Source organism: Haliotis rufescens, unplaced genomic scaffold (assembly GCF_023055435.1).
Source record: "Haliotis rufescens isolate VD_foot unplaced genomic scaffold, xgHalRufe1.0.p SCAF_14, whole genome shotgun sequence".
Classification (NCBI taxonomy): Eukaryota; Metazoa; Mollusca; class Gastropoda; order Lepetellida; family Haliotidae; genus Haliotis; species Haliotis rufescens.
In genome coordinates this window covers 8865546-8886854 of record NW_025963824.1, presented here as the reverse complement: position 1 = coordinate 8886854, position 21309 = coordinate 8865546, and the positions used below count along the sequence as shown (strand labels likewise).

The 21309-nt window shown below is 39.9% G+C and overlaps 1 protein-coding gene across 1 annotated transcript; it reads left to right on the top strand.

Annotated features, from left to right (window-relative positions):
• The first annotated feature begins 315 nt into the window (after positions 1-315).
• On the top strand, positions 316-20746 carry LOC124145406. The gene is made up of 6 exons (XM_048395402.1): positions 316-331; positions 1116-1310; positions 15347-15471; positions 16132-16211; positions 19001-19205; positions 20257-20746. Exons 1-6 carry the CDS (start codon positions 316-318, stop codon positions 20374-20376), a joined length of 741 nt encoding a protein of 246 aa, XP_048251359.1. The 3' UTR covers positions 20377-20746.
• The last annotated feature ends 563 nt before the right edge of the window (positions 20747-21309 follow it).

Here is a 21309-nt window from a genome sequence, read left to right as displayed (position 1 = left end):
TATTGCTAAAAGCGGCGTAAAACCACAATCACACACTCACTCACTCTTACCTCACACAAGTTCCATGCTGTAGAGATAACCCTGTCTAAAATCTGAAATGATAAAGCAATGTTTCAAGAATATAATTACTGAGCTGGAAATACTTCCAAAGCAGGGCCTAAAGAAGGTAAAGGCAAACGTTAGGACAAAAACACTAATCCTGTTTGAGAAAGTGTAACTTTAAGAGTGCTTGTAAAAGTCCATAAATTATATGTAAATACTTAAAACAACAACTATGCTCTAGGCACCTATGCTCTAAGCTATTACACACGGAACATGGCGTTGCTATCCAGTGTGTGGCAAGTATGACAGTTAAGTATCAAATACATGCGACCAATCACGCCTGTGGGAATTTATCATCAAGTCATTCGTAGCCACTGAGGATAAACAATGCCCTACTTGTCTTACTCTGTGTAATATACTAGCAATAATTGCCTGGATTATAGTTGCATCAAGTGGATTCAATACATTCGAAGCGTCAGTGTATTTATATAATATTTCAGGCTTACTGTCGCTACATGGAGAGCCACCTGGCAACCATCGCTAACAAAGATGAGGACGACTTTCTAAGAGGCCACGCTATCAGATAGGGAAAAGGTCATCTTTTTTAAACATTTAGAATTCACCCGCCATATTGAAACATTTAGGGAATTAAGGTCCATATGTCGAAATAAAATTTGGTTCAGGTGAATTCAGTAGGGGGTTCAGGGTGGGGTTAAACACACGTGTTTGCCATATGATAAATGTTCATATGAATTTTTGTTTTTAACTCGGACTACACTCAAAAGTTATAACAAAGTGCATTAAAGTGGCTGAAATCTTACATGGATGTATGTCACAAATTGTAGGAAAAGCTCCAAAATTGAAAGGTGCTTTTGTAAAGTCAAATTCTTACTAGAAGTCATATAAAGCTAAGATTTGAAATTTTGTATCATTTTAAATATTTGGTATCGTGTATTGCAGCACATATTGGCATACATGCGTACCTACTACTACAATAACGTGGTAACATTTTCAACTCCCATATGATTGAATAATGGTATAACTTCACATTAGTAATAATTTGGTATTCACAGCTGACAGTTACTGGCTTGGTGCGACAGATCTGAACCTGGAGGGGAGATGGCTGTGGGAGGGACGGCATCCTATGGTCTACAGCAACTGGTCTCCACATCAGCCTGATAATTACAAGGGGAGAGAACATTGTCTGGAAATGAGACGGTCCTATAGTAATTATTTATGGAATGATGTTCCATGTTATGGTTTCAATGGTAAGTCGCACTTCATTTGCGAAAAGGAAGTCTGATGTCAGTCAGTAACATCTATTGAAGTCAGTGGTAAAAAAACTTCGACTGAAACATGTTCAAATGTTGTTTTTAAAGGGAGCGAGTGAGTCGGTAGGGGTTAACGCCGCTTAATTTGTAAAAATATAAAGCAAATGTTATGTGATGTTTACTAAGAAAACAATACATGACAAACTGGACTTTTTCACACAAAAAACATCTTTGTTAAATTGGGAGATTTAGGCACAACGTAGGCCTCCGACTGGTCACCAAGGAAGCTCCTCTTCTTGTCAATCTGATGTTCTATGAATATGAATTGGAATTTATTCTCGGATTGGCAAAGTCAAAACAAGGCAATTGGCCAAGGAGTTTAACTAAAGCTTCAGGTATATGGATCGTCTGATATCGTAAAGTAACAGTCAAATAGCAAGTTCTCTTTACCTGATTTACCCACCTGAACTAGAAATGAAGGAGACCTGTGAGGGCGCCTCCTGTTTCATATTTAGATCTATGCATAAAGATTCAGTGTGACAAAACACTCTTAACAAGACACGAGGGATAACTTCACCTTCAAATAGGCACCTTTATGCGAGCAATATTTAAGCAGCCCTAGCGTTTGCTGTCTACATTTCACAACTTCTGAGATACAATCGAGCATGCTCTTTCTTCAGCCAGTTCAAAGAGCGTCACACGACTCTTGCTCAACTGTTGTTTGAGCAATGTGTCAACATCCAAGGCCTCAGTAAAGCATAGAAAAGAGGAGGACATTTCCAAGCATCAGTGACCAAAATGATGTCCGATGCAATTTTATTTATGACTTGTACTTGTAGATCATGTAGGGTCACTTTGAGGTGGGACGAATGTCCAACCTGATGCAGGTTTTCCACGTTTATAATTATTACCAACATTATTGTGTGGTTATGAGAGTCTACAATGAATCTTCTCCCTTTATTTGCACTAAAGTATTCCGATTATATCACGGCGTGTCAGGTTTATGTGGGAGGAAAGCCTGACGAGATGCAGGTCTTAGACGTTTACCAGCAAGGGTATGGTGCTGGCGAACCTAGAAACATAATTAGGTCGTACCAGGACTCGAACTCACAAAACAAAACCGCGTTGGTTGTAACAGTATTTTCAGAAGTGAATTTCGTTCATTGGAAGTATGCCAGTTTGCACTGTTATATATAAAGAAAGTCTACTTGTTCTTCTCTTACTGATAAAGTGTCACAAAACGGATTTTATTGTCTTTAAATGGGGGAACTATCGACTACCTTTGAAGTATGTAAATTGTATTGGGAAAGTGAAAATCAGATAAATTTGTCACAGGTTTCTTGGTAAGTTTATGACCCTTATCGTTTTCAGAAACCATTCATTCGCAACTTTTTTAGTTAACGAAGTCAATTTGGAAAATCGTCAGGCCAAGGCAATAGTATCAGATATTGGTAAGTGTTGAATCACACCCCTCAGTGAGAAGGCATTTCCATGTTTCCTCGAGCACAAGTTCCCGGCTTTAGGCACGATGGCATATCAACAGCATGGCACAACTAAATAGTGTGCAAGATGAGGGAAACCTCATACCACCACCACATCCAAATATCACAACATCCGAAACCTCAAACTTGGACACTCCCTGCAATGTCCAAAGCCCGTAAGTGTTTACTAACTGCATCATTCATCAGTGGCTTACCGAACATTGGTTAAGTAGCGAATCCTGTATCACTATTCTTTAAAGGAGACATGAGCGGATCCATGCGTATCAAAACGTCGGCAGAATTAGTGGAGAAAGCGTCTTGATGTGCGGAACCGTCATATACTCACCGACAAAAGAAACGCGAATACCATACATGTTGGTTAATATATGAGGAATATACTCATATTAGATATTAGATTGGGTCGATGCTCAAACGAACATACAGTTATGTTGTGTGAACAGACGATTATGAACGCATCATATGTGACGTCACAGATCCATGACTCGAGATGCACCAGTTGTCTTGTGCAGGATCAGCGTGTAAAGTTCCGAAATCACATGATTATCGTGATAAGCATGAAGACATTCCGTGGCAACACTTGCCTGATTGTTAGTTTTGCCATTTAGTGGTACACATTGGAAACATCTCTTCTTAACCTACACACTTCTATATTTCTAAAGTTCGCGTTTCTTTTAGCGGTGAGTATATCTTGTTAAAGCACCAAGCGCCATTTCGCAGCATGCCAAAGCTCGTTCCTACACAGTACGAGTCTCTACTGATTTCCCAAAAGCTCGGAACATAAACGTAACGCCTGCCCGTTAATGTCACCAAAGCTCAAACCTATTGAGCTTCTGTGAGGTGAGCTAAATTAACGTACACGTCAACGTAAGCCAGGGCGACACAATCTGCAGCAATTACGTCAAGTTCATCGGGGGAAGGGGCGGTCGGGTAGCCTAGTGGGTAAAGCGTTCGCTCGTCACGCTGAAGACCCGGGTTCGATTTCCGACATGGGCATAATGTGTGCAGCCCATTTCTGGTGGTATTGCTGGAATATTGCCAAAAGCGGCGTAAAACCATACTCACTCACTCATCGGGGGAAATGTACTTGTTGTCATTCTGGTCAGTGGTGGACACACTTAGTATAAGGCTGACCCGTGAAGATTCCGGGGTAGAATAGGTCTTCAGCAACCCATGCTTGCCGTAAAAGGTGACTATGCTTGTCGTAAAAGGCGACTAACGGGATCGGATGGTCAGGCTCGCTGACTTGGTTGATGCATGTCATCGATCCCAATTGCATGGATCGATGCGCATGATATTAATCACTGGATTGTCTGGTCCAGACTCCATTATTTACAGGCCGCTATCGTATAGCTGGAATATTGCTGAGTGCGGCGTTAAACAATAAACCAACCAACTTGTACAAGGTTTTACGACTGTTATGCTTGACGTAACTGTCACATGCAAAGACTCCGTTTCCTGTTTGAAGAACTGACTTTGTGATGTCCAAAGCACATCTACTATAGCTGCCCTGTCTTATATCGAACTACGTACATCTCAAAATGCATTCCAATGGTCCTGAGGACTATTTTATGTTAAGGACCTGACTATCCCTCAGGTTTTCAATGCGGATTTGCGTTCCAAATTTCTACGAGCAAATTATTACATAATATATAACAGTCAAAGTTCAATGTTCTGCAGTCAAACATTTCAAAGTTATGAAACTTTATTGCCGTGCCTCTGTCCCAACAACTACAGTAATGTGGCCAAAAACACTGAAACCCATTTAATATATGACAGCAAGTTCGTCTTACATCATCATCCAAAAGCTGTTTAGTTATTCAGTACTTTTGAATAATGAAAAACAAACCAGCACCCGGTTCATAACTGTAGTTTAATGTACAGCCTTTGAAAAACGAACCCGGTGCGGGCTTGTTTTTCCATATTCGGAAAACGAATAACGAAGCGCTGCTAACCTCAGGCCCCTGGAAATGTGTGGGATTATTCATGTTCCCTGATTAGACATATTCCCTTTAACATATACAAAGTGTCACGAAGAAATATTGAATGGTCCATGAGCAATATGACAGATGGATAGATATTGTAACATCTGTTGTGTCGACGTAGGCAAGTGGCTTTGTTCGAAATATGCCTCTGTTCACCAAGTAGGGAATGGGTACCCAGTAGGAGGAAATGGAGATCGCTTTTAGTCTTCTAGTTCCGCACAGGATGCTTGGGTTGTATATTCCCCAGGGAGCTGAGGATGGAAATTGAGTGCACAGTGATTAAGATAATAAGAGCTAGCATGGTCTAAGCGCATGTAATGTAATGTAGTGTAGTGTGGTGTTGTGTGGTGTAGTGTTGTGTTGTGTTTTGTTGTGCGGTGTTGTGTTGAGTGGTGGGTGCGGTGCGGTGCGGTGCGGTGCGGTGCGGTGCGGTGCGGTGCGGTGCGGTGTTGTGTTGAGTGGTGGGTGCGGTGCGGTGCGGTGCGGTGCGGTGCGGTGCGGTGCGGTGCGGTGCGGTGCGGTGCGGTGTAGTGTAATATGGAAAGGGATAATACATAACCAATGATATTTTCATGTTTGTTTAGATGTTGATGTAGGATGTCTTCGTACCTTGCCTTTTACTGAATGTAGATAGCCTTTAATGGAACGTCTCCCTCAACTGTGAGTTCCGTGACTGCAAGAGGCAATAACTGTGAAGGGACCTTGTGAGTTAACAGCTTGGTGCCATCTACAAATACCTGAAACGTCAAACAGAAGATAGCATTGTTAATAATTCAAAGTAAACAGCTTGATGCCATCTACAAACACCTGAAACGTCAAACAGTAGTTAGCATTGTTAATAATTCAAAGTAAACAGCTTGATGCCATCTATAAATACCTCAAACGTCAAACAGTAGTTAGCATTGTTAATAATTCAAAGTAAACAGCTTGATGCCATCTACAAACACCTGAAACGTCAAACAGTAGTTAGCATTGTTAATAATTCAAAGTAAACAGCTTGATGCCATCTACAAATACCTGAAACGTCAAACAGTAGTTAGCATAGTTAATAATTCAAAGTAAAGAGCTTGATGCCATCTACAAAAACCTGAAACGTCAAACAGTAGTTAGCATTGCTAATAATTAAAAGAATCCTGACACTGTTACATTAAAAAGCCAGAAATCCTGTGATTCGGCTGTCATCACACTATAAACAGCTTTTCAACGGAAGTCCAATTCACTTTCAACTATCAATAATCATGCACACATGACAATTATTTTATTATTTGCGACGACGTTTCAGAGCTACTTCTTGCACCTTCATCAGTTGAATACTGAGTAAGTACAAAGAGTTAATATGTATATATACCTGATGATATGTTTACAGAACACAGGGTGGGATAAATGTACAAAGATAATGTAATTACAGAACCAATGAGATTAATTACCAATATAACAAAATGATGGCGAAGCTAATAAAACATGAAAATGACGGCCCTGACATGTCCTGGGTGTGCGGCGATGAGTGCAAGCGCTTCAGAGCAGACAAACCAAGCAAGGGTATGGAAGGTGATACCTAGTTAAAATTTGCTACTGATGTTTTTGCAAAGAAACAATGTATTCATGACATATTGGAATTCCATATGTTTATCACTGCAGCGTGAGTTATAGAGTATTTCTCTGTTTACTTTTAGAAATTGATCGAACCCGATCAGAGGTTTCAAATAGCTTAGCATCCCACTGTTTCAAGTAACTGCATCATTAAAGCGGAGAATATTTATGAGAAAATACTTATCGTTCAAATACTGACATAGGAATGCAGGCTGGACCCTGAAATGTTCTTTGGACGAAATTTCCAAATTCCAAATCCATTTTGAAAATACAGTATGCTCATTACCCATTATCTGCCTCCACAAAATATTATGTGAAAGTTTATGGATAACGCATCCTATGAAAAATAGTTTTTATGTCATCTTCATTTCTAGGAAGAAGTTTTGATGATTACCTTAAAGGCACCCTCGCCAAACAGAACATTTAGCTTGAATTCTCTGTTGGCAAGATTTGGGCCTGCTTCTGCCTCATGCATGTTAGACGAGTCAACTCCTTCGTAGCTTCCATACGTTATGTATGAAGGAACTTCGTCCAGGTTAACAATAATGTCTATCGGTGTAACGTCACTGTTACGAAAGGAGAATTCACACCTTCAAAATACAAGCACATACACTTTACAAAATATACAGTTGAATCTTGTTGTGTCTAACTCGTGGGGACCTGGAAACAATGTTCGAGATATCCGGGGTTCGATACATCAGGGGAATTGAATGCCTAATTTGGATACTTGAGACTCCCAAATCAGTTCGAGACAACCGTGAATTCGACACATCCAAATTCGACACAACGGGGTGCGACTGCATTTCCTTATAAGCATGGAAGAAAAGAATCGTGTTTTCATGATTTCAGGTATTCCCTGTTTGTTTGGACGCCATTGACGTCAATTGTTCAAATAATTCACAAGATAATGTACTCAACAAACATCTAACAGATATAAATTTGCTGTACATGGAATTCACCTGAAAAGTCAATCGCCACATTACAATCTGTTTTAAAGACAAAATAGGAATTTTAAGTTTTTAAGCTCTAGCAGAAAACGAGCATAACACCAAATATGATTCTCGTTGTACACTGACATAAGAATGTAATCCCACTGGCTGCTATCGTTTATGTCCTGGAATCGTGTGTGTACGAGGATGTGTCCGTGATGCCTTAGGCCTTGGAGAACTTATGTATCTATCAACATATGTGCCGCCATGAGACAACGAATCTGAAGTTGTTGAAAAATAAGATATACTTACTCAAGTGCATTTATGTTTGGAACACAGTGGAAGGTTACATTGGCCCCAGTCGTTAGGCTCTCATTCAGAAGTATGGTCTTCTGTAGAAACAACTCAGATATTTCAGAAAATATGCAGTCGTTTAACCTACAACAGTTCGATGTGTGAGTTTCGACCCGAAACCATACCAGGACCTGCCGATCCTGTGTTTGATTTGCCCTAATTATGGTTATTGCTTGGGACCATCGAATAAAGGTCTAAGTGTTGCTTCACTCAGGCCATTCCGCGCACTATCAGATAACACAGCATTATTACCATGAAGTATTAACTGTTCATATCCGTGGGGCCATCCAAAGGTGTATAAAGGTCTACGAATTGTTTCATTCAGCTCTTTCCACGCACTATTAGATAACACAGCATTATTACCATGAAGTATTAACTGTTCATATCCGTGGGACCATCCAAAGGTGTATAAAGGTCTACGAATTGTTTCATTCAGGTCTTTCCACGCACTATTAGATAACACAGCATTATTAACATGAAGTATTGATTGTTCATATCCGTTGGACCATCCAAAGGTGTATAAAGGTCTACGAATTGTTTCATTCAGCTCTTTCCACGCACTATAAGATAACACAGCATTATTACCATGAAGTATTAACTGTTCATATCCGTGGGACCATCCAAAGGTGTATAAAGGTCTACGAATTGTTTCATTCAGGTCTTTCCACGCACTATTAGATAACACAGCATTATTAACATGAAGTATTAATTGTTCATATCCGTGGGACCATCCAAAGGTGTATAAAGGTCTACGAATTGCTTCAATCGGATCGTAATTGTTCATATCCGTGGGACCATCCAAAGATGTATAAAGGTCTACGAATTTCTTCATTCAGGTCTTTCTGCGCACTATCAGATAACACAGCATTATTAACATGAAGTATTATTTATTCAAAGCACCATGAAACTCACTCAATCAGGATTTGTTCCAGCGGGGACTATGTTCGTGGCATCTGGTGACATAGATACTGACTAATCTATTTAATATTTTTCACTGTCTTGGAGTATGAAGTCTCCACTTATTCAGTTTAAAGCTAACTTAAACATGGTTTGAATGTTTAGAGCGTCATACGACTCTTGCTCAGAAGTGGTTTGATCAAAGTTACAACATTCAAGGCATCAGTAAAGCTTTCAAAATATTTTATGGTAGACATACGAAGTACATTTCCAAAATTGACGCATCAGTTTTATGGTGCTAGCGCACTGAACTGCCTTGCCACAGTTTGACATGGATACCCTGCACAGCCCCATTGTACTCTGAGGTGGCCAGTCCTTGGTTTTGTCCCTTAATGTTGAACGCCAGTCAGGGTCATGGCAAGTACAAACTTTTATCATCGGCCAGAGGACCGAACCACCGACGTTCCGCTCTCCAGGCAGAGGTCTCCATCCACTAGATCCTGGAAGCAGTTTCTTGGTTGTGGACAAAATGTAGCTATGTCTACTTCTATTGTGATAAATGAACCCAGTGAGTGGGCGAGTGTTGTTGGGATGAATGCCACTATTACAGTAGTTTTTCATTTGTCTATGTTGGACACTTAACTAACGTTATCGCCATAGTAGTTGCAACAGTAAAGCATTATTGCAATGTCATTATAAACAATTCAAACAATTCTCAAATGAAAGTGAAAATGCTTTCCAAAATCATAAAACGTACACACAAGCTTTGGTTCAAATCAACAGATGACGGGAAGTTGGTGCGGAGTTACAGGTAGCTCCGGTAATTGCGATGATAAACAAACGGTGAAAGTGATAATTATCTGTACTGGATTCGTATGATTTATTTATCCCATTTCTGTCAAATAACTGAAATGCCAAATGGATGTAGTGAATGTAGCATATAGAGTTGGTTCCAACACATATTCTTCATACGCCACGACAATACTTTAACCTCTAACTGCTCTTAACCGTAACACAAAAATGCTCAACTATTTGGGCTGAACGTTAACATGCATGTTTCACACCCCGATGACAGTTAGATGTCGATGTTCAAATCCTATATGACCTCATCATTAGCTATATTACTAAAACGTACAAATATCCACCGATGTAATAAATTGTTTAAGATCACACCATAACATTAACATGTTGTTATAGATCCGTGAAGACCGGGGTAGAATAGGTCTTGCGTGCCGTAAAAGGCGACTATGATTGTCCTAAGAGACGACAGACGGTATCGGTTGGTCAGGTTCACCGACTTGATTGAAGCATGGGATCGATGCCTGTGATATCAATCACTGGATTGTCTGGTCCAGACTCGATTATTTACAGATCGCCGTCATATAGCTGGAATATTGCTGAGCGTGGCGTAAAACAACAAACCAGCCAACAACCAACCAACATGTTGGTATACTTACTGTATTGACCTGATTGTCCTCGTTGTCAGTATGACATGATCTTGTCCAGGCACCAGTAACTTGTGAAAATACAGCAAGGAGAAAGAGGTGGTTGGGACACTCCAACTCCTCGGTAACTCCTTTATATGGAAATAATATACAAGCTTAGGTAGAAAATATAACATGGTGGGATACGAAGTAATATTATATATTTATTTGTAAAAGAGAGACGTGATAAACACATTTAATGCTTATCGAATTTGCTTACACATTTACCAAATATATTTTATCGTATTTACAGCCTGTGCTGATATACGACTGAAAAGCAGAATCACATGTCAAAATTTCTCTCTTAATAATATAGCTACAGTTATCTCAAAATATTCAACTCCGTGACTAATTTGCAACTTCAAAATAAATCCTGACATTATTTGTACATTTCCAGTCTGTGTTTTCAGCCCTTATTAAAAAGCTGAATACTGCATAGTTTGGGGCGGTGGGAAAGCCTAGCAAATGTTTTATTATCACTATTTTAGATCGGCTATGTTATACCCATATAGTCGTATACCTCTGTACAGTTACAGAATTGAAAGAATTGAAAGATCACAGTGATATATGACTAAATGGTATATCTGACCAAATGGTCGTGGCGACGTTCTGGTATCAGGTGTCAGGCTTGTTTGATCGTGTATCAGCGTACTCAGATGACACGGTACATTACTAACCATTATATTGACATATATTTAGACTCGATGACCTTACATAGATTAACTGGTGCTGATTGTGGTATAAACAAAAACAAATAGTAAGTATCAGAGTATTTAAACTGCCAATCAAGGTCACCTCTTGTTGGGACACAGGTGTAGCCCCCCGCTTCCAGTGGACCCGACTGCAGCAGCAACATCTCTCACAGATGCAATGACGGATGCTGGCTTGGCAGTATAGTCTAAATAAGGTATACATCTGCTTCATGTGGATATTGATCAAACATGACATGAAGCTATTAAACAATTTGATTTGTTCTTTGTTATTTTGCATTCAATATTTATGAATCTGAACGAGATCCTTTATCTGAATGAAAAAGTAAATGACATAGATAGTGTTTCTTCGTATCTCTGAGGATGAGCCAGGGAGGTCGAGGAGCCTAGTGGTTAAAGCGTTCGCTCGTCACGCCAAAGACCCGGGTTCTATTCCCGACATGGGTACAATGTGTGTAGCCCATTTCTGGTGTCCCTCGCCGTGATATTGCTGGAATATTGCTAAAAGCGGCGTAAAACCATACTCACTCACTCACTGAGGATTAGCCGACCAAGACAATTCTTATGATGACATCCAGTAAACTGTTTCCGTTCGGTTGGAAAGAGAAAGAGAAAGAAAGGATAATATACAAATGTTCGGCTCTTATGGTCTATGGCAGCTCACGAAGCTTACTAAAATAGCAGTAGTCAATACAAGTGAAAAAATAACTAGTCTTGATTATCTGCAGAACCAGGTGAGGTGATGTGAAATGGGGTTGAACATCGCGTCGCGTCACGGTTGTCGCACTTATATAGCAACGTGCATGTATTGTGTGTGTTTGTGTGGCTGCTTGTTCTTGTCCAGACTAATGCCGATTTATAGTGCTAGCTCACTGCGATACCATGCCGCAGTTTAACATAAATACCCAACTCTAACACAGTATACTGCCTCCGAGCTGACCAGTTCTTGTTTTCGCCCCATAATGCCGAGCGCCAAACAGGGTAACAACAAGTAACATCTTTTAAAGTCTTTTAGTATGGCGCGGCCGGGGATCGAACCCCGGCCCTTCCGCCCTCTGGGTAGACGCACGATCACTAGACCAAGAGGGCTGCCCCGCAGAAACATTACCATTTGGCGTGAAGGGCAAAATGGATGTGAAAACCATATGAATGAACCACTGAAAATGAAATCTCCAGTTCGACCAAATTCCTTGTCAAAATAGAGTTGCAATGTATAATAAAAGTGTGATATGTCTGATTACTACACTATATCACCACCAAAGAAATTGGTTTTCTCAACCATATAATTACAACCAACGTTTATATCTGATACGACCCGTGGATAGGCGGAGTAGAATAACTCTTCAGCAACCGTTAAAGGCGACTATGCTTGTCGTAAAAGGCGACTATGCTTGCCGTAAAAGGTGACTATGCTTGTCGTAAAAGGCGACTAACGGGATCGGGTGGTCAGGCTCGCTGACATGGTTGATGCATGTCGTCGTATCCCAATTGCGTGGATCGATGTTCATGATGTCAAGCACTGGATTGTATGGTCAAGACTCGATTATTTACATATCGCCGTCAAAAAGCTGGAATATTGCTGAGTGCGGGGTTAAACAACAAAACAATCAACCAAACAAACAAAGAAATAGATGTGTATGGCAAAAGGACAAGGCTCCACCGAAAACAGCTCGTGTCACGGTGGAGAACCTCCATAGTGACAACATTAACGTCTTGCCCTGGGATGAATTCGATCGACGTGTACGTCAACGTCAAAACACGCCGCAGATAGTCCCACCACTGGCCAGAGCGTTACAAGCAGAATGGCACAGAATTACGTAGGACCGAATTCGTACACTTATCCAGTCAGTGCCGAGGAGATGCAGAGCCGTGATTGCTGCCCTGGGGCGGTCACACAAGATACTGAGTTCAGCGCAACCTTGTGGCCTTATGTGACATGACAATGAACAGTTTTCAATGCCTTTGTACAACGACAACATGTGACTATCGAGCTCCACAATTTCATATTTGTATCCATGATATTAAATTAAATATATCAACTTTATTAGGTGCAATAAATTTACTAAAAATCCTGTGCCTTTCTTTTTTTGAAGGGTGTCTTTGCAATGACACATACAATTTTCGTAGGATATACTACGTTGTTGTCTTTCTCAAGATGCGGATCAGATAAGAGTGTTGAATATACTTATCAATATGAAATAATGCAAAGTTCAATAGCAAGTCTACAGAAATATAACTTCCGAATTAAGAAACTTCCTTCCTGCCAAGAGCCTCCATTAATCAAAATAAAAAACACAACATAAACGTTAATGTTATATGAGGCATACCATATTCGCTTAATGTAACGTGAAAATACTATATAAGCTGAGAAAACACTTATTAATGTGTTTGTGTATTTCATTTTTTTTGCTTTCCAGTTTACTCGGATGACAATATTTATTTCTGTTAAGTTAATGTCAGCCATGAAGTATTTATTGTAATGTAATGTAATGTGAAAGGTTTTCATATATTTTACGAAAAGGAGAGAAATAACCTGACTGTTTATCTGTATTTTGATGATTGATTTTACTGACTTTCAAATTATATATTTCTATGTGTACGTATCATGTTCACTACCTGTATGAAACAAATCAGGATGACTTTGTCGACCAGTTAGTCTTTTAACTGGTCTGACACTCCTGAAGAGAGATGTTACTGCGGCAGTTATTCAACATCTTTCTCTGCTCGAACGTACCAAAGCCTTCATTTGTGGAACAATGTGCTCACGGGAAATGCAGGGAAATCATTAAGTCTGCCAATCAGTTGGATCAAATGACTGGTGTGTGCTCCTGCTACATTACAAGAGGTAAATTTGTCTGAAATTCAAGGCCTCAGTAAAGCTTTCAAAACGTTTAATGGAAGACATGTGGAGGACATTTCCGAATTTGACGCATCAGTGACAAAAAAATATGTCAGATGCAATTCCTCATTTTGACTAGTACCATTAGTGATTCATAAACACATGCTTATGATATAGTCGGAATCGTCCAATAGAGATTCTATTGCATATTTGAAAGGGTTTTGTCGCTTTACTATTGTTGAGCGAGTGGGATATTATGTGACGATATACACAAAATATATACAACGGGCAGAAGAGGGGTCGGAATCGGAAACTCAAAATCTTCGAGACCAACAATAGGAATTGTATGTCATGAGCCCATGTGTTGGTCATCAGTCACAACTGCGTCAGGTAATTTAGGGATAATAATGTGCTGCCCAGTCAAACCTACTAAGACCTTTTCGGAGGATGTCAAGACTCCCCAACACTGCAGCCTTCTGCATTTCCCAGATTGTCAGAAGGGCTGTTTTCATGGTAGCAAACCCGGGTACTCTCTCAATGTCAGTCAATGGGTGGTACCAAACCAAAAGCACCGAGAACAATGGGGAGTCGGACAACTTGGTACTGGGGATACAAGTGTGACATTTCGAAAGCGAGGTCCGCATATTTTTTCCTCAATCTTGTCAATCACATTCGTGTCAAAGGGGACAGAAAATTCAATGATTTCATTGGATTTATCAAAAGGGACAAGATCAGAGTTTTTGGCCTGGATACGTTTGAGGCTGTAAATGGGCCTATTCCAAAGACTTTTGAAATTCATCATTTTCCATGACGCTGTCTACATATCCTGGGTCGTGTCAAACTACAAGCATGGCGAAGACGGTAATAATATAATCGAGCTACACAATCATTGACGGTTTCGAGTGGGAAGTGACTGGTCCTGAGCAGCAAATAGAAAGCCTTCCGTTTCACTTTTCAGGCCAGCTGACCTCGACCAAACAAAGGACTCTGCAGGGTTGCTGATCCTCTAAACTCACTGCACGTAAACCCAATACCGTCCAGCAGTACAGAACCATCAACAAAATCAACACTGAAATTGAGATAATGTCCCACATCCTTGCCTCGTTTGTGGAAACTGTGGAATGCCTTGTTTTCATCATGAGTTTTGATATGGGATCTATTGTCTGACATGACTTTTCGTATGAGGGTGTCAATACCCTGCATTTCTTGTTTCGTCCAATCAACAACACCAAAAGAATACGTAAGGACGGGTACAGCATAAGTATTTGTGGACTGACTTACCCTCCGTCATTTACCTTGCTTCGTCTCTGATGAAGAATGTTGCCAAAAAGACATTAGAAAAGAACGATTATTATTATTATTTTTATTATTGTTATTAATATTATTATTATTATTGAAACAGGGTTATACGGTTGTGTCCTGATTAGATGTAACATTGACAGCCACCATATGTCGTCAGTACATTACCGTTATACAAAATTTATGAGGTCTGCTTCTGTTTTATTTTAAACTTGTGACATTCAGAGTAGGCCCTTACAAACACATTTGTGATACATATTTCACTGCATCCGTGGTTTCAAACAGAGGATGTCATTGTGATTTGAAACCTCAAATTGACCACTCAGTAAGGAATATTTTCTCAATTCAGAGCTTACACACATGTCATTTTCACCTTTGTAAGTTCCCCGGCGAAAAATTGTATAAGTTTTCCGAAAAACTACGTCATATTATATTCTGATTTTGTAGGAACAGCTGCCACTGAAGAGCTTCAATGTCCAAATGGCTCGTTCCTCCTTGCTCAGCTGGCTTATGGCACCAACATACGGAGCCGATCATGCCACACCAATCATGTTACCAATGAAAACAATAAAGTAAGTAGCAAGGGACTGTGTAATATTGTTACAATATGATGTGTCCTGTTTTGCATATCGGTACTATTAGAGGATACTGTACCCCTCGGTTGATAGTTATTTAAATATTGGAGTTTTCTTTGTAATTGTTTTTTTACTCACATATATTAAACCACTGATTACATATATTTGGAAATTCGCGAGGCAGCTGGCAACAAACAAATGGAATGAGATAAAATATGTTGCCATGTGTCATAAGAGTAAATATCGCAAACCGAACGTGGATACTGCAGTCTCATTGGTTCTATCTCATTGTGGAATGGCATTGGCAATCTAGAAATATTCTGGATTTTTTCATTGACTAATTCCATCCCTAATTTGAAAAGGAAATGACTCTTTATGCACAGATCTAAAGATTAAACAAATGAGGCTGTCTCAGTGGCTGCATAATTTTTAAGATAACCCTTTTGTATTTGATATTACATACGTTGATAAGGAACATGTTTTTGAAGATTTGCGCATGTTATTGAGTAACTTTCTCTGAGTGAAAACAAACACTCCTTATCAGTACACGAGAGAAGGAATTTACTTGATTTTACCTAAGCTAATTTATTTTACATTACATTCGTAATACAACACATTTCCAGCTGTTAATTGCCAATGTTAATGTTGTATCTGCAGAGAAAGGTGTCTGTTAGTGAAAGTCTGAAGCCTGGGGACAAAGTGACCTTCACCTTAACAACAACATCCAGTTCTACATGGTGTGTATATCTGTCACTTCCAACTCACTAAGACTACAACACGACGATGCCGCATGCATGCTACATGTACATTGCGACCTTGTTTCGCACTAGTTTGAGATGCCCATTGAAATGGAAACAATTGAAGATAGCATGTATGACAGGAATGTAACGTGTCTATTCCCAAATTGAATCAATGTGTTAACCCAGAAATCTGTACGTTAAACCAAAAACAACCAACAACAGGTATATAATTCAAAAATCCAAAACAAAATTCACCAGGTATACAAGTCGATACAAATTACTGCACAGCAATTACAATGGCAGTACACAATATCGTGTCAGTACAATATTCAATGGCAAAAGACAATATGATAGCAGTGGTCAGTATATAATGCAAAATCAGTGGTGATAGCAAAAGTCAGTGATATTTATACACTCTTCAAAAAAGGAAACGCACAGGTAGATTTTTAGTAAATTTATTGTATCTAATAAAGTCGATATATTTATTTTAATATCATAGATACAAACAAGAAATTTTGGAATTTGATAGTCACATGTTGGCGTTGTACAAAGACATTGAAAGCTGTTCATTGTCATGTCACATAAGGCCACAAGGTAGCGCTGAACTTAGTATCTTGTGTGACTGCCCCGGGCAGGAATCACGGCTCTGCATCTCTTCGGCAATGACTGGTTAAGTGTAGGAATTCTTTCCTGTGCAGTTCTGTGCCATTCTGCTTGAAACGTACGAAGGTAGTCTAACGGGACACGAGCTGTGTGGAGGAGCATTGTCCTGTTGAAAGAGCTCCCTCTAGCGGTCAATGATAGGAAGAAGGTGAGGTTGAAGAATTTGATTCATGTAGCGATTTGCTGTCAACCTTCCCTGAACCACAATCAAGTCAGATCTCATGGTGTAGGATATGGCCCCCAACACCATGACACTACCGCCACCGAAATTGTCGAATTCACGTACACAATGTTGGGCAAAACGCTCATTTCGACGACGATAAACACGTTGTCTTCCATCTCGCCGATGAAGAACAAATCGTGATTCATCGCTAAAGCACACTCGTCTCCAGTTTCTCAAATTCCAAGGCTGAAAGGTATGGCGCCAACGCAAGCGTTGCTGTCGATGGATTTGTTGCAAGACAGGGACGATAACTGGTCTTCTGGGTCAAATTCCAGCCTCGCGAAGATGGTTCCTGACAGTTTGGTTCGATATCCTCCTCAAAGCAGGGATGCGTACTGCAGTCTCTGTAGTTGTAACATGGCGATGACGTAGGTGGAACAGTGGAATGTAGCGATCCTGTGCAGGGATGGTAACTCTTGGTCGGCCAGTCTGCAGTGGAATTTAAGTGTGTGTATCGGTCCCTAAGGCGGCAAATGGTGCTGTGGTGGACGTTGAAGTGGCGTGCAACAGAAGACTGCGATTCCCCTCTTTGGATACGTTCTATGGCGATGTTCCGATCGGCAGCGCTGAGTCTCGGCATTTTCGAACTTGAAAAATGGTGACAATTGAATGACAAATTATTGGCTTAAATTTGCATGTTTATAGCCACTACCACGAGTTACGAATGCCATAACTTGCACGTGTATTTTGCTTTACTGTTTTCCTCCATGACATTGGACAAGTGTGATAACAATACCGTTTAAGACATTGCAAATCGACAATGGCTGCGTTTTGACGCACCGTTTGTCGAGTATCAGGCCACCAACATTTTCCAAAAACATATAACCAATTCATATACCGGATTTTTTGTATAGAGTGTATATTGACCCAGCAGCGGTGGTCAAGCTGGTCTTGATGCAACGAAGTTTGAGAGATGATCTAGTCACGCCTTCGTGGTAGCATAGAGCATAGAAAAGCCTTCCAGAACTTTTGAACACAGTGCCATCACATCACGGAATATTCCACATGTTTGTATAACACTCAATCTCAATCCATGCTGTACGAGAAGTTTACACATTACACTGGAGGTACGGGTAGCCAAGTCGTTTAAGGCGCCGCAATTCCCTGTGCGGAGTTGCGTCCCATGGGCACGCCAGAAACCTATGGATGTAGGTTCGAATCCCGGTTCACCCCGATTTTGTTTCCAGGTTTGTAAGCACCATACCTGTGCTCGTGGGTTTCATCGAAGTGGTAAACCCCTGGGACCTGCATCACTTCGGGCTTCTCCCACATTAAGCTGACACGCCGCGATATAACTGGAATACTGTTAAAAGTGGCGTTAAACTCAATTCACTCACTCTCACATCACACTTGCATCTTAATATGGTAACTTACACCACTGCTTACATACAAACAGTACTACATTCCTGACTACTAATCTTTGTCTAAATACAATTCAATGAATCTCAACAGAAACAATGTTATACCGTTACAATCATTATTTAACAATAGAATCCACAGTCACGTAACAGTAATACTAAATCTACGTTAATCTGCCCCTGAAATCAATTTGATAATAATTATGGGACTGCATTTCAGGATACATGAGGCTTAGTGGTACATTCTACAGTGCGTAGCTGATGTTGTTGGCTGTGTCAGAAACAAATAGTGTTCGGTTCGAATCCCACATTCTCCGTGATTATGATCCTTGGTTTGTAAGCAATATTTCAGGGCTAGGGAGTGAACTGCTGTCGAACTTCAGATTTTACGCTGATTTGCCAGGATAAAACTAAAATTAAATAACTAATTCAAAATAATTTAATTTTTCAAGCATTTTCCGTTTGACCCTATTTGAAAGTTAACATTCCGTCAAGATCTTTATTGTTCAGCTCACCTTAATTTGTAAGTGTTCAATTTGAAGGTTTGGCATCACCGTGGAAAATCCCGAAATCACCTCTTTGGACATATATGTACAAGAAACTGAGGATGAAATTCCTCTCCAACACCTGGACTATAACAGCAGCAAAGGAAGAACTGGCTCAGACTGGAATACTGCAGAAAGATGCCCTAATCTAGCAAACAGGACATTCACGTTAGAAGTGGTATTAGGGGAGAATGACTTTCAGGTACAACATGGACGTTTTACATGATCATACACAAAACGGGGTCCATTTCCGCGTTTTGGTGATCATAATGGAGCCGGAAAATGAGAGACTCGGGTCATGCATTTCAACTAAGAGACCTTAAAGCCTTCAAAGAAAGAAACACCTGTACATAATGTCCAAAATTATTTGTGAAACGACACTACCTATGAAGCAAAATGATTGTCAGGTGATAGCAGCTAAGGCGTCATTTGACAATTTTTACATGACTCAATTCGAGGCAGCCACATTGGAAAATTGCCATTGTTCTGTTATTACGTCTTTTTACTTGTTTGGTTCGTCTCAAAACAAACTCTATTTTGAATTATGAGCACTGTAATAGAAAACTGGTAAATGTTAATGAATTTAGGAAATGGGCAAACTGTTAAAGTGTACTGCACAACGGAGTGCTTCACACGTACGACTGGAGCTGTTGGTGATTGTTTATATACATTGTCTTTGCTAGTTCTATTCCTGTATCCGCTACAGTGTCATTTTTCTGTACTTCTGCCATGCTGTTTTGGAATCCTTCTCTCTCACCTCCGGTAGTGGTGTCGAGGGATAGACGTTTATTTAGACGATGAATCAAGTACCTTTATGCAAACAATAGAGAATGTCAATTTATTATTCAATACATTCCTGCAAAATAATAATATTTACTACTTTTATTAAGGCTAATTTGTCCAGTTGAAGATCTGAATAATGTAAAATTTTATAGATTTAGAAATCATCTTAAAAGTAATGAAGTGTGTAAAAAGCAAAGGAGTAGTTGGACACGTCTATGTTTAAGTCTTGTCAGAGCAACAAATGTAGAGGAAGTGCAGATATTGTGTAACAAAGGCTGAAATGTGTGACTATTGTGAGGTATTTCTAAACTTTAAACAAGAACAAATCATTGACCCAAGTTGATTTTCTTGACAGATTTTTTAAACATGCTGATAAATTCACAGCGTCATGGACGTGCCAACATTTAGATTTTAAGTGTATCAACGTTACTTTTTACCGATCTATGATAAAATTGAATTCGTAATTTCAGGTATCTGTTGATGGCAATGTGCTGTTCAATCATGAAGTCCCCAAGGAATTCCAGACGGAGACAATGAACACACTCACAGTGACAGGAGACGTCCAAATCAAGTCAATTTACATTAATTAATATATTTCAGGATATCAACATGGAATGCAATATAGCATTGTAAACTGCACGTACTATAATTCGATTTGTCTTTAAGACGACACAATCCTGATCAGTATTCCTCTTCTTGTACTTGATATACTTTTTAATAGTTCCAAGGACTCTGAGTTTGTGAGATTTCACTGTAGTCAATATGCGTAGGAAGGTAAAATATTTCACAAGCATTACACGATTTTGAAACTTAATACCTCTGTCCATATTTTAAATGATAGTTTTGGACCATATACAATAAGTAGATATGTATGTCCCACTGACAAATCTTTCGAGACTATAGTACCTTTGAAATCTAAAAATAAATCCTATTCACGCTCTTAATATGAATATCTGTGTTTACATTTGAATTATAAAAGAATAATGTTTTGTACTATAATTAGACCGGACCAGTACAAGCAGCCACACACACACATTTGACTTCGCCTTGCTATAAAATCTTGAAGTCGACCAATAAACACCATTTCACCTCGTCTCACTTATATAGCCACGTGCAAGCACATTGTGTGTGGTTGCTTGTACAAGTCCGGACTAGGGGGCACGGGTGGTCCAGTCGTGTAAGCTCAGAGTTGCGGCCCTTTGGGCAAGCCAGAAACCTATGATCGTTGGTTGGAATCCCGGTTCGCCCCGATTATGTTTCTTGGTTTGCCGGCACCATATTAGTCAGGATTCCTGCCTGATTAATAGGGCTAACCAGTTTTAGCCAGATACACAGTTTTAACATGGAAACTCCACTCACACACATTATTCTAACTAGAGCCGGTCAGTTCTTTAACAAGACGTGCAAACGCAAAGGCCTTTTAATAAGACGTGGCCGAGGACCTCAACACCAACCTTCCGCTCTACAAGCAGACCAGATGGATATGTGTGAATAACTACGGTTTAATGCTGCTTCCAGCAATA